Raw genomic sequence first — 12277 nt, forward strand, 5'->3', positions numbered from 1 at the left:
GTTGCCCTTTATATGGTGCTAGATATCCAACCCTGTTTTGATATCCGGAGTCCACAAGGTAATATTTATCTATAGTAAAACATCATAAGCTATTAGAAATGTAGTACGTACCATCATGTACATAACAAAATACATACAAGAGATTACCTGTGGGAGGTTGTGAAAAATGATCATAACGAACTATAGCATCGCTCCATACACGTGTGTCATGAACAGATCTGGGCCATCCAGGAACAACAAAAGTGAACCTCATATCAAAATCACAGACTGCCATGACATTTTCACTTGTAACCCCTTTCCTATTCCTGTGTTGTGGCTCCAACTCCTTAGGCACAATCACTTCAATGTGTGTTCCATCTATGGCTCCAATAGCATTTTTGAAATGAGGCCAGAACTTTGTTTTTCTTAGTATGGGGTGCGGTTCAGAGAAAGATGGATCAATAGGCCTAATGAAATCACCAGCCATGCGGTCCACACACTCCAAAACCTCATGAATTTTTTTGTTGATGATAGAACGACTATGTCCAAACCGATCTGCTACATTATTAGTGGTTTGGCACGTCCCCAAAGTCCATAAAAACTGTGCCAATGCTTCTTTCGATGATATGTTGCAAGTTGACTTAAGCCCGTACTTCTCAACCAACAATTCATGCAATGAGTAAAAAACTGACCTCCTCATTCTGAACGTAGAGTAGAAAGCTTTTGCATCTTGCTCCTTCTCTGCCACCCATTGGAGGCCTGTAACAAGGTGTGACTTTCTTGGTGCATACGGCAATCTCTCACTTGGCGACCCCACTTCCATAGCACATGCAAACATGGCCAAATCCCATTCCTTATCTGATCCATCTGAAGATTCATCTGAAGTGTCCATCTGCCACATAAACATACACAGGAGAGTTTAGCAACAACATACAAAATTACCAACAATAGTTCTACATGATACAATACAATTCCAAAGCAAATAATTATGTTCTGAACAAGTGAACATTGCATTATGAGAGCAAACAACATGTTCAGGACATTACAAGTTGGAAGCAAAGGACTGGGTACACAACATTACATGTTTCGAGGCAAATGGTTGGAAGCAAATGATACATATCGGTTCACATCATTACAAGTTCAAAGCAAATAGTTGGGTTCTACTTATTTTTGTTGAGCTCCCATGTCCTCTCTATCCATCGAAGCCTTGCACTAGGTTCATGATCCTTGAATGTTACGAAAATATCAAGATATTTCCTTTCCAACATAAGATGGGAAGCATAGAAATGCACATCACTCCCAGGTTTAGCACCATCTGCAATCACCATGTTCATCATGTCTCCAGTCTCCTTTCTTGTTGTATCCTCTCCTAGGTTTCCCTTTCTCTTTTCCCTTGCACCAAAGAGGTCAACCATACGTACAAGTGCATCAGTTTTAACACTTTCATTTGACCACTTCTCATTCATCCTAGGACTTGGCGAATAAGAACATGGCATCTTCTTCCCAATCTTGGCACGCTTCGTACGAGGTGTAGCTTCGACATCATGACTTTCAAAACCTGAATCATCATCCATATTAAAGCGAGATGAACCACCTTGATATGTGGGAATTGGCACCCTAGCATGTTCATTTGTGACACAACAAGCATCAAACACCTCTCTCATTTTGTCCTCCTCTGCTAGTGGAGCATACCGGAACTTCGCAGCTAACGGATTTGCCTGCAATCATATACCAGGACTCACGGTTAAATAATGGTAGAAGAACATCACTCACTACTTGAATGAATGACATGGCAACAAAATACCTTTATCTCCAATGGCCACCACTCATCTGTAGCTGCAATGGTCTTTGTATATTCACCTCTACCAATGCCAGTTGCTTTTTGAGTCAATGTATTCCATACACTGTAGTCTGCTCTACATATATCCCATCTATTCTTCAGTTGGTCAGAAGAATAATTTCTCCCGGAGCGCTCATTGAACTTTCTAACCAAATTAGCTTTTCCAATGTCGGTTAAAGTGGTGCCACCACGGTTATTAGCTCGCACCTCCTCTACACATGCATCCATAAAAATGGTATGCGCTGCACTGTCTCAGTTTAATTTAGGGGGCTTGGTTTTCTTTTCTTTCTCCATCTACAACGTCTATCATTAGCACAAAGCAGTAGCAACACAGAACCACTCACAACTAGCATTGAGCAATTGTAGTAGAAAAAAGAATTTTAAAAAATCATCTACCTACACAGTACAGAAAAGAACTTTTGTTCCTTGTACAGAGAAGAATCTAACAAATAAACTAACATCATGTACATCCATCCATCAATCAAGCAAATCATCTACATCTATCTAGCAATCCATTGTTCCATGTACAGAAAAGAGCTACAAATCATCTACATCCATCTATCCATCCACTCTTCCATGTACAGAGAAAATACAAGAGAGAGGGAGAGAGAGAGAGGCTCACTGAGGCAGCGGATAGAAGACAGCAGCAGCCGGCTGGATGGGCTCGTCGGGGCCGGCGGAGGACGGCGGGGAGGGCGGTCGGAGCCGGCGGGGCGGAGGACCTCAGGGGCTGGCGGGATGGGGGTCGGAGGAGGCGGCGCTGAGCACTGCTTCGGCCGGCCGGATGGGCGCGTCGGGGCGGCGCTCGTCTGCTCCGGCAGGGTTCCGATAAGGCGCGCGTCTGGGCTCGAGGGAGGAGGGGCGGCGGGTCAGGAACCCTAGCGGCGGCTGGAGGAAACAGAGCGAGGGGGGAATCGAGCGAGGACAGGGGAGCGAGCGGCCGATGTGTTTTCTGGGCCGCGGTCGGTCGGGCTGTGGAAGGGCATTTTGCCTGTAATTTCATGGTGAGATAGGGGTACAGTCTGAAAACCCAAACGTTTTCATTTGCGGGAGGTCCAGAATCGCCAGAATCGACCCAAAACGCTGCTTTTCGGTTGCACTGTCGATTGTGGTCTGATTTTGACGATTCTACAGAATCAAAACGAGTTCTTTCTAGCTTTTGATTTTTCAGACCCAGAATCTCCATAATCGGGTCAAAAGAACTGGGCCTAGAAGGTTCCCCAAATCGGCTGGGACCCTTCTAGAAGGTTCCCCAAGGATACCGCAATGAAGAAACAGGAGCGAAGCCGAATCGTGGGCCGGCCCAAGTGGAAGCCACAGGGTTGCTCGCTCTCAGCGAAGCAGCAAAGATTTGACGCTAACGAGCGTCATATAGGAATCGCCAGAAATAGGGGTGCCCGCGCGCCATCCCGGAAAAAAGGTTCATTCCAAAGGTAGTGCTAGTAAAATGCAGCCCACCCTAAGGAGGCTCTGCATAGCCCGGCCCGTACTTACATGAAGGCTGAGAGCCCAAACAACATCCATGACTCTCGTCCTCTGCAGAGTCTGCACGCAGCATGCGAACAATTTTTTAAAGCACGAACAATTTTTGAATGTTGAGAACAAATTTTGAAATGGAGAATAAATTTGGAAGCTCGAACAATTTTTGAAAGCACGAACAATTTTTGAATGTTGAGAACAAATTTTGAAATGGAGAACAAATTTGGAAGCGCGGACAATTTTTAAAGCACGAACAATTTTTTAAAGCACGAACAAATTTTGAATGTTGAGAACAAATTTTGAAATGGAGAACAAATTTGGAAGCGCGGACAATTTTTAAAGCACGAACAATTTTTGAATGTTGAGAACAAATTTTGAAATGGAGAACAAATTTGGAAGCGCGGACAATTTTTAAAGCACGAACAATTTTTGAATGTTGAGAACAAATTTTGAAATGGAGAACAAATTTGGAAGCTCGAACAATTTTTTAAAGCACGAACAATTTTTGAATGTTGAGAACAAATTTTGAAATGGAGAACAAATTTGGAAGCTCGAACAATTTTTGAAAGCACGAACAATTTTTGAATGTTGAGAACAAATTTTGAAATGGAGAACAAATTTAGAAGCGCGGAACAAATTTTTTTTAAAGCACGAACAATTTTTGAATGTTGAGAACAATTTTTGAATGTTGAGAACAAATTTTGAAATGGAGAACAAATTTAGAAGCGCGAACAATTTTTGAAAGCACGAACAAATTTTGAATGTTGAGAACAAATTTTGAAATGGAGAACAAATTTAGAAGCGCAGACAATTTTTTAAAGCACGAACAAATTTTGAATGTTGAGAACAAATTTTGAAATGGAGAACAAATTTAGAAGGGCGAACAATTTTTGAAAGCACGAACAATTTTTGAATGTTGAGAACAAATTTTGAAATGGAGAACAAATTTAGAAGCGCGGACAATTTTTTAAAGCACGAACAAATTTTGAATGTTGAGAACAAATTTTGAAATGGAGAACAAATTTAGAAGCGCGGACAATTTTTAAAGCACGAACAATTTTTTGTTGAGAACAAATTTTGAAATGGAGAACAAATTTAGAAGCGCGGACAATTTTTTAAAGCACGAACAAATTTTGAATGTTGAGAACAAATTTTGAAATGGAGAACAAATTTAGAAGCGCGGACAATTTTTAAAGCACGAACAATTTTTGAATGTTGAGAACAAATTTTGAAATGGAGAACAAATTTAGAAGCGCAGACAATTTTTTAAAGCACGAACAAATTTTGAATGTTGAGAACAAATTTTGAAATGGAGAACAAATTTAGAAGCGCGAACAATTTTTTAAAGCACGAACAATTTTTGAATGTTGAGAACAAATTTTGAAATGGAGAACAAATTTAGAAGCGCGGACAATTTTTTAAAGCACGAACAAATTTTGAATGTTGAGAACAAATTTTGAAATGGAGAACAAATTTAGAAGTGCGAACAATTTTTTAAAGCACGAACAATTTTTGAATGTTGAGAACAAATTTTGAAATGGAGAACAAATTTAGAAGCGCGGACAATTTTTTAAAGCACGAACAAATTTTGAATGTTGAAAACAAATTTTGAAATGGAGAACAAATTTGGTAGTGCGAATTTGAAATGGGAAGATTTTTTGAAACTCCCAAACATAATTTGAAATGTGAACAAAAAGAAAACAAAAAGAGAAGAAAAAGGAATTGAAAAATGAAATAAAGAAACAGAAAAATGAAGAAAGAAAAAGAAACAGGAAAAACAACAAAGAAAAAGCAAACAGAAAAAACCAGTGAAAACCCGGTTCAAGAACCTTCTAGAAGGTTCCCAAAACCGTTCAGGAACCCTCCAGAAGGTTCCCAAAACCGGAAGCTGCAGCGCCAGCGCTATCTCCTAACTGGGCCGGCCCATCTTGATCGCTATCGCTAGCTCTCTGTGCGAAGCCTCGACAAGTCGACGCAGCGAGCGTCCAATAGGATTTTCCCGCAGCAGGCGCAACAGTACCTCCGGCCGCCGCTGCCCGGCCGGCTGGCGCGGCGGCGCCTGACTGAAATTCCCCTGCAAACCGCAGATTCCGTTCGCTCCTTATTCCTTCTCAGGGAGCTGAAGGACATTCCAGGATCTGCTCATAACGATGGGCCAACCCTTAATGGTTACGCATATACAAACCCTATTTTTATTTTCATCATTTTTTTCTACTGAAATTTGTGGATCCCATGGTTTCCCTTACTTCATGCTTGTTCAATCAGTGTGCTCAATCGGGATTCCCCATTTGATTTGTAGCAGCAAGCACTGTCCTGGATTCCACCTCACAAGCAAGAATTCAGATACTCAGATACTAATGTAAATTTGAGTACATTATGCATTGCTAGGGAGTGGCCTGAGGAAGCTTCAAGGCACAAGCTTCGATGTGTTTATAATGCACTGCTACTAAACTCATCTGGGAAGACTTGCTTGACCTGGCAGACAACATAACTTTCTGGTTTCACATGGCCTTGGCCCTTGTGGAATCTCTGAGGTAAATATACCAAATTATACTAGACTACCAATCTTAGTGTACCAAATGTATTCATTAACAGCAGGGATGCGAATAATATTTCATGTACATAGCTTGTTTCTGTTCCTGAAGTGATTTTGCGGACTCTGTAGCTGTCAAGGCAGAAATCATATTTCAGAGCTTCCATGTTGTTGCTACAATGAGAATATGCTATCACGACTTTCAGCCATATGCAAACGAGTCCCCCCTGTTGTTGGCATAACACAACTGATAAAATGAATAGATTCTTCACCCACGCAATGGGAAAACTGGGCTATCAAGTTAGGGACTCCTTTTCTTTTGGCAGCTGTGGGGGCAATTGCAGTTGAGGTGCAAGTTGGGCAATGAAACATGCCTAAGCCATCTCTATATCAAAGTTAAAGATGCCTGAACCACACCTCAAGCCATACAAGATCCAACCCAGCCTTGCCTCCGAAGCTCTGAAACACCAGCAACCCTGATGGCGCAAATGGAGCAGCGAGGATCAACGAACATGACCAAGGCGCTGGAAGCTCTTTCGCCGTGGCTCGAAAACCCACGGAGCATTGTCAATCAAGTGGAGGCGCTCGTCCTCGCCGCGGCTGTGCTCCTGCTCTTCCAGCTCATCCTCTGTTCCTGCAGGCGGCAGTCGAGCAACGCTTTTATCCAGGCCGGCGCGTGGGTGTCCTACACCATGTCGTTCCCTTTGGTCACCTACACATTGGGCATGATGCAGACTTCCCCGGTGAAGAATGTCCTGTATCCTGTCTGGGCTGTCTCTTTGTTCCTGGTTGCTGGATGCACCAACGCCATCACGTCCTATGATCTTGACGACAACAAGCAGTGGAAGAAGCATCTCTTCGAGGTCTTTCAGTATGCCCTCTACTCAGCAATTAACATCAAGCTGCTTTTCCCTTACAGCACTGCAGAAGTATTTAATCTGAAGGCCAAATATTTCAAGTCTATGTCCATCACCCCTGTTATCGTGATCCTCAACTTGATTGTGCTGCTCACAAATTTTGTCAAAGTTATCTCGTGTTGGAGGGTAGGCGTTGACTTCTCCAGCAAACGAGTTGCTGAGTTCATGAGGAAGCAGGCCAGGGAGGACCGTCCTAGTGTGTTCAACCCTGTCGCCATGGAAGGCTACAGGTACCCTATTCGATGTGGTAGACACAAATCGATCACCATCGACGAGGTTTGGAAATTGGACAGCACGCTTTTCAGGTCAGGTGCTTCCACCAAGCTGAAAGATTCTTGCCTATCATATGCCCTGTTTAAGCTCTTGAGGCGGCAGTACCATGGGATGGAGTGTGCTGAAGCCGGCCTTCCCGAAACCCGTAATTTTGTCTTGAAGGGTTTGCTGTTGACAGAAGACGACCATCAGATTGAAAGGGCGTTCAGGATTGTGGAGGTAGAACTTGGTTTCTATCATGACTACCTCTTCACCAAATACAATATCATCCGTAAGCGGGAGAAACTGTTCTTCGCAATGTTGCTTGTGAGGATACTTCTTATATCTATTGTTTTACACTATGTCACCCGGAATTCATTGGCTGTCATGACAGCAGCTGCTATAATTGAGGTGCAGACCAAGACTGTTGATACTATCATTACTGTACTTGTTCTCACCATTATTCTCATGGTTGAAGTTCTGCAAGCCGCATTTTACCTGGCATCAGACTGGGCCAAAGTGACACTTACCAAAAAATATTTAAGTAACCACTGTTACCGGGGCAATGCTTGTTTGGAGAAGATTATTGTTTTCATCAGCAAGGTCACCATGTTCAGATATTGGGCAAATCAAATTGGACAAAGTTCAGTGATTTCAGACAACAAATATTTTGCCAGACACCTGCAGTATGTCATAGAAAGCCCTCCACACTCACTTGCGATGTTGTTCAGTAGCTTCAATCTTGGCAAAAGGACAACCCGTGTGAGCATATGCAGCCCCGTCAAGAGAGCCATCGCTAGGTCCATTAAAATGAGTAAAGATCCTCTAACAAACGGCAAGTCATCACTAGACCACAATGGAGTGCTGCGAGGATTCTCCTGGGCACTGAATGGACAAACTCAGACAGAGATCATGCTAATTTGGCACATTGCGACTGAGTACTGCAACATTGCTCAGCCTAATACCACGGAAACAGGTGAGGTGCAAGACATGAAGTGCCACCGTGAAGTTGCAGTCAGGTTATCAAGATACTGCGCATACTTGATAGATTCTGCCCCAGAACTGCTTTCAGACTACATGGATACTGAGATTCCCATAGCTAAGATGATGCAAGATATGCGCAAAGTTATGGGAAAATGTACATCCATTCATGCGAAATTTGAGGTCATGAAGCATTTAGAAGAGTGTGAGGGGGAGGAGGAGGAGGAGGAGGAGGAGGAGGAGACCATGTTCCGACGAGGCGTCAAGCTGGGGAAGCAGCTTGACTGCTTGGATGCTGCTCTGCAATGGAAGGTACTGGAGGAATTCTGGGCAGAGACCATCGTCTACATTGCACCTTCAGATAATGTCAATGGGCACTTGGAACGCCTTGCAAAAGGCGGGGAGTTCCTAACCCACATCTGGGCCCTGCTATCTCATGCTGGCATCCGGGCGATAAACAGGGTGCAAGATAAGCACACCATGCCCAGCCATCCGTCCGAAGAAAATGTGTGATTTGCCTCTGTAAAAGGAAAAGGAGTGGTCCGAGTTTGCTTTCTTATTTGTAATTCAAAACCGTGTGTTTGTTCTTTATTTCCTTTGAGCCTAAAAGTCTTGTTTTTTTCACTATTCTCCTTTTGTTTTTTGCGTGTATACAAGAGCAGGATAGGAGCTCTCCTACGATCAGGACATGTAAGTTAGAATGGGTTTCAAACCATCTGGAACCACATGAGAGCAAATGTCTTGGGTTGAAAACTTGAAATACAGTCCGGGTTGAGTTGGTTTGGTTTGTATGATGAAATGCTGATCGGGTCTGACATGTTGGAGTTCTGTGTTGTGGGCTGGGTTGCTCTGGCCTATTTGAAACCACTAGCAGGCCTTGCCATTTGCCTTTCTTGTAGAATGAACAAAATATAGATGGAAAGGTTTACAAACATCTGGCCACTTTACTCCCCTAACGATATAACACCGATTCTGTGACCGGACTCGTTCCCTAGATTCACCCATGCCCCTCGGCGCTGCATTGTCCATGTAAGCAACCCACTTGCTCTTGCTTGATTATGCATCTCTCTTGCTGCATCCTCCTCACATGTGCATCAGCAAGTGAGCGTTCATAGATCGATAGACTGTAAATGTTGTGCCTGTTATATCTTGTGTCATGCATGCATAGCGCCATGTTACTAGAGAACCTGAATTATGAGTGCACTAGCGCTCTAATGCTTAATTTCATCTTAATATGCATACTAGGAATCCCTAGTGTGTTGATCCCTAGTATGCATACTAGCAAATATGCCCGTGCGTTGCAACGGGAGAAAACAACCCTCACACGCCCTTATCCATTGAGCATGGCTAAAGACCTCACCCTCGTGCCCATAACATAATAAACATGACTCATACCTCATCCTCATGTCGACATCCTACATTTCAATATAACATCAGACACATGTTTACACTTGCCGTCTTTGCCGTCCTTGCCGCCGATGGTCGCAACACCAGTTGTCACTCACCAAGGTTGGCCAGGTTCAATAACTGGATTGTCGAGCCGCCTTCGTGTCCGACAAAGACCAAGAGCGTTGAAGAAAGTTTTTTTTATCATCTGGTTAATATAATAGGGAAAATCACTGCACATAATATATGTCCGTGTGATCATGTAAATTGAGTAGTTTGTGTTAGATAGACCATGAAACCTTAGTTGGACTCCTCATGTATTTTGACGGGAGTCATTGGGCTGAGTGAGACTGGTCGTACGTGAAGACATGACAGATAAAAAGATTCTTTCCATATCCCTAGTTTAATAAATTGAACTAAAACAATGCATCAGGTGGGAATATTTAAAAAACTCGCCAAGTTTTATTAATAGGTATAGATTAAAACAATTTAGCCACAGTACCTCCTAGTTTTTCTAAAAAAAAATATTGTTTTGAATAACTGTTTGACTTTTCAAAATCTTGTTTTGCGTGGGAAAGACTTTTCAAATTGAAAGCTAAAAAAATATTTGTTTTATAAAATGTTTGCAAATTCAAAAAATAATCACAACAGTACCTCCTAGTCTTAGAACTTGTTTGTGTTTTAAAAAATTGTCAGGTTTCGAAAACATAAAAAAATTGTTCCTTAAAAAATTTCGAGTTTCATTTTTTTATTACCAACTTTGCAAAATTTCCGTGTTCTAAAATATATTCACTTTTTCAAAAAGAAAATTTTTTCTCTCAGTATCTGACGTGACTGTGTGCTTAATTTTAAATTTTGTGCTGCTAATTAAACTCCAATTCTTATTTAGTCTAGTGGCTAGCATTATGAGCGATCAAGCGTGAGGAGCTGGGTTCGATCCCTCGTCACGCATTGTTTTTTCTTGAAATTTTTTTACTGGCGCGGGCCATGTGTACGCTAATGGGCCGGCCCATTGCTGCTCTGTGCGTCATGTGATATTTTTTTGACAGAAGCCAATCGGGAGAAGGAGAAAACGCTCGCACAAGGAAACGCCTCACGTACGAAAATTTTCTGGATACCACCATAAACCAAAAAACTGGAGAAATAGTCCTTCCTTTAATATTAGGTAAAGATAAAGAATTGTGTATTGTAGAATAAGTGTCGTGCTTCTAGTTCAAATTCACTTATTTTAGAATGGAGAGAGCAATAGCATCTAATTAATCTGAAACTGATATAAAATTGCAAGATTTATCTGACACCACTGCCTAGCTATTACATTCTTTCTCCACAAATACATTTCAAGACATCTGTCATTAATGTGTGGAGTAAAAAAAAGTAACCTCGGACAATACTTTAGTCAATTCAAGTAGCACTCAACCGTACAGGCTACATCAGGCCAACTAAAAAGACTACAACACAATGACACATGAGGTCTCTTGCAACTCCCGCGCCTTGCTCTTCCCCCCAAAAGCACATACTTCAATTGGAAGCAACTCAACATAAGCTCAGCCGATGGACAAACTGAGCCAGACCAAGAGGCTCTCGTGACCGCGTCGCCCCCGCGGGCGACCGGTCGCGCCCCGATTCCCCTTCCGCCAGCTCTCCCTCTCCCCCCCTTCCCCGTCGCCGTCGCCGGCGTTCGCTGCCGGGCCTGGCCCGAGCGACGCTGGTGGCGGCGGCCCTCGGCCATTCCCCTCTCGGTTGCTCTCCGGCGCGGGGCGGAGGGCGCCGAGGGGTGCTCCCTAGGCGGCGGTGGTCCGACGTGGTGGCGGGGCTTCCTGGCGCGGCGCGGGAGATCGGCTGGACGGCGGCGTCGCCGTTGGCGGCGGGGTGGCGCGGCGGCATAGCCAGGCGATGCCCGCTCGGCCCAAATCTGGGCTCTTTCTGCCCCATCTAGGTCTGGGCGGGCCGACGGCGGGGCGGGTCGGCGGCGTGGCTTCCAGGAGGCGGGGGAGCGGTGATGGGCGTTGGGGTGCTGGCGCCGCCCTGCTGCAGCGTGGCCGGCGGGGCTTAGCGGGCTCGATTCGGGCCTGGCCGGGCCAGGGGTGGCCCGGTATGCCCTGCTGCTGCGTCCGGACGGCGACCGCGACGGTGCCGGAGGCACGAGCCTCCTGCACGACGGCGGAGGAGGTGGTTCCCTCCCGCGCGGCTACGGCGCTGCTGCTCCCATCGACCAACGCCTCCTCTCCTCGTTCTCTTGGCCTCATGGTGGTGATCTCAGTGAGGCGGCCACTAGTAGAAAAGAGGGCTTTGGTTCAGGTCGGGTCAGCCCATTAGTCCTGGTTCAGTCCAGAACCGGGACCCATGGGGGCACTGGTTCCGGCTCGTGAGGCCAGGGGCCTGCCGGGCCTCGTGGGGGCATTGGTCCCGGTTCGTCTGGCCCCTTTGGTCCCGGTTGGTGGGACGAACCCGGACCAATGGGCCTCGCTCCTGGCCCACCACCATTGGTCTCGGTTGGTGGCTTGAACCGGGACCAGAGGCTGCCCTTTAGTCCCGGTTCATGCCACGAACCGGGACCAATGAGGTGCCTATATATACCCCTCGCCCGCGAGCAGAGCACTCCAGTGCTCTGTTTTTCTCTGGTTGGCGAGGGGAGGGCTTTGTGGTGCTCTAGCTCACCTCCTATGCACATGAGGTGTTCGATGAAATGCCCGAGCCACACTAGTTAAGCTTTCTCCTCTCGAAGCTCGACCTCAAAGCTCCATTTTCCTCGAGATTTGTCTAGGTTTAGCGGCCCATCACGTCTCATTCCCGTCTTCACCGCCGTCGATCGCCCGCGCCGATCTCGTCGCCGGCACCACCGTGGTGAGCCTCTTGTTCTTATCTTCTTTCTGAAAGAAAAAAAATTCTTACTTTAGATAGATACTTGTC

The 12277-nt window shown here is 45.0% G+C and overlaps 1 protein-coding gene across 2 annotated transcripts; it reads right to left on the reverse strand.

Annotated features, from left to right (window-relative positions):
• Positions 1 to 962: 962 nt before the first annotated feature.
• On the reverse strand, positions 963 to 2775 carry LOC125507179 (L10-interacting MYB domain-containing protein-like). 2 transcript variants are annotated; one of them, XM_048671845.1, is made up of 3 exons: positions 2442 to 2775; positions 1784 to 2113; positions 963 to 1697 (listed from the first exon to the last, which is right to left on the reverse strand). In XM_048671845.1, the coding sequence occupies exons 2-3, from the start codon at positions 2045 to 2047 to the stop codon at positions 1140 to 1142; spliced, it is 822 nt and encodes a 273-aa protein (XP_048527802.1). In that variant the 5' UTR covers positions 2048 to 2113; positions 2442 to 2775; the 3' UTR covers positions 963 to 1139. The 2 variants fall into 2 exon arrangements, with proteins under 2 accessions (XP_048527802.1, XP_048527803.1); XM_048671846.1 differs by lacking the exon at positions 2442 to 2775 and having other exon boundaries at positions 1784 to 2434.
• Positions 2776 to 12277: the final 9502 nt, after the last annotated feature.

This window comes from Triticum urartu, chromosome 5 (genome assembly GCF_003073215.2).
Source record: "Triticum urartu cultivar G1812 chromosome 5, Tu2.1, whole genome shotgun sequence".
NCBI classification, from domain to species: domain Eukaryota; kingdom Viridiplantae; phylum Streptophyta; class Magnoliopsida; order Poales; family Poaceae; genus Triticum; species Triticum urartu.

What these genes read in the sequence shown, in the direction of transcription:
- LOC125507179 (XM_048671845.1), bottom strand. Translation starts at nt 2,047, where the DNA reads ATGGATGCATGTGTAGAGGAGGTGCGAGCTAATAACCGTGGTGGCACC. An exon ending in GGTGGCCATTGGAGATAAAG is followed by an intron (nt 1,698 to 1,783) that starts GTATTTTGTTGC and finishes ATATGATTGCAG; the next exon opens with GCAAATCCGTTAGCTGCGAA.